Genomic DNA, 1,084 nt, shown 5'->3' on the forward strand with positions numbered 1-1,084 from the left:
AACAAAAAAAACCTAATGTTGTCAATTGTCAACATTCGCAACTGTTGAAAAGTTCAAATCCCAAAGAGTGGGATAATAGAAAATTTAATAATCAGGAAATCTGATAAAAATTTTACACTTATTTAAACATCTAGGTATATAAGTATCCTCTGTATTATGTTAAGATTACGGATGGTTGGTTAATATTGCTTAAAACCTTTTTACAGTTCCTCATAAAAATACGAAAAAAAAGTTGCATCTAAGTCAGTTCAGCCATTTTCTAGCGAAAAAAAAACATGAAGGAGTTAACGACAAACGGTAATTTAAATGTTGTATTTTATTTATAAGATAAAAAGAGAGAAAATTACCTAAAACCCAGATGATGGGCACTTTTGGATTCATCACAGGTGGCATCTTTCCCTCCTGAAACATAAAAAGGATTACTTAGTTTTTTTTAATTTGTTATAATATAATGAAGAGTACAGCTAGAAAAACGATGAGGTTCCCTTTTTTTTTTTTTAATTTTCAATAAAACATAATTTAATGACTTCTGATATTTTTCTGACCAACCCATTTTAATTTTTCTTTCTAACCTTTCTCAGTGACAATAAAAGGAGAGAGAGGAAAAAAAAAAACATTTTTAACTCAGAAATAATAAAAATATCTTGATCTTATAGATTTATTACTGGATGATTTTTCATTTAATATAATGAGTTGTAGTGAAAAACTCCCTTATTAAAAGTCTTTACTTTTACATAAGAGAACAAGTAGTCATTTCAACCTATTTGTAGTTTACTTCAATGAAAACTATTTATGGTTTAGAGTCAAAATTGATGACTTTGCCAACTGTGACGGGAAGCTTGTAAATGCTTTCAACCGCAACAGTTGGCGTGAGCGAAGAGATTGAGCTAAATGGGTTTGCCACGGCCGAAATTATTATCAACATTTTTATTTCACTTGTTTATTTCTTTTAAACTCATTTTATGTTTCATTAATTTACTTTCGTTTTAGTGGCAAACCATTATAAACCTCTAGCGAAGTGATTTGGCTCAAAAAAAGGTTTTAATTTATTTATAATCTTAACACTTTCTTGAGACTGGTTAAT

At 28.7% G+C, this 1,084-nt stretch overlaps 1 protein-coding gene across 5 annotated transcripts in view; it reads right to left on the reverse strand.

Moving 5' to 3' along the window:
- Positions 1-1,084, reverse strand: part of LOC106692412 (Adenylate kinase 1) — a 47,995-nt gene that overhangs the window by 13,175 nt on the left and 33,736 nt on the right. For 2 of the 5 annotated variants that reach the window (XM_067045189.1, XM_067045190.1), the window contains one exon: positions 348-402. The exons of the other annotated variants lie outside the window; for them this stretch is intronic. In XM_067045189.1, coding sequence (XP_066901290.1) covers positions 348-393 — 46 coding nt within the window. In that variant the 5' untranslated portion in view covers positions 394-402. The remainder of the gene's footprint in view (positions 1-347; positions 403-1,084) is intronic. 5 annotated transcript variants of the gene reach the window in all.

The sequence above is a fragment of the Halyomorpha halys genome, unplaced genomic scaffold (assembly GCF_000696795.3).
Source record: "Halyomorpha halys isolate HHAL.00 unplaced genomic scaffold, Hhal_1.1 Scaffold5.1, whole genome shotgun sequence".
Lineage (NCBI taxonomy): Eukaryota > Metazoa > Arthropoda > Insecta > Hemiptera > Pentatomidae > Halyomorpha > Halyomorpha halys.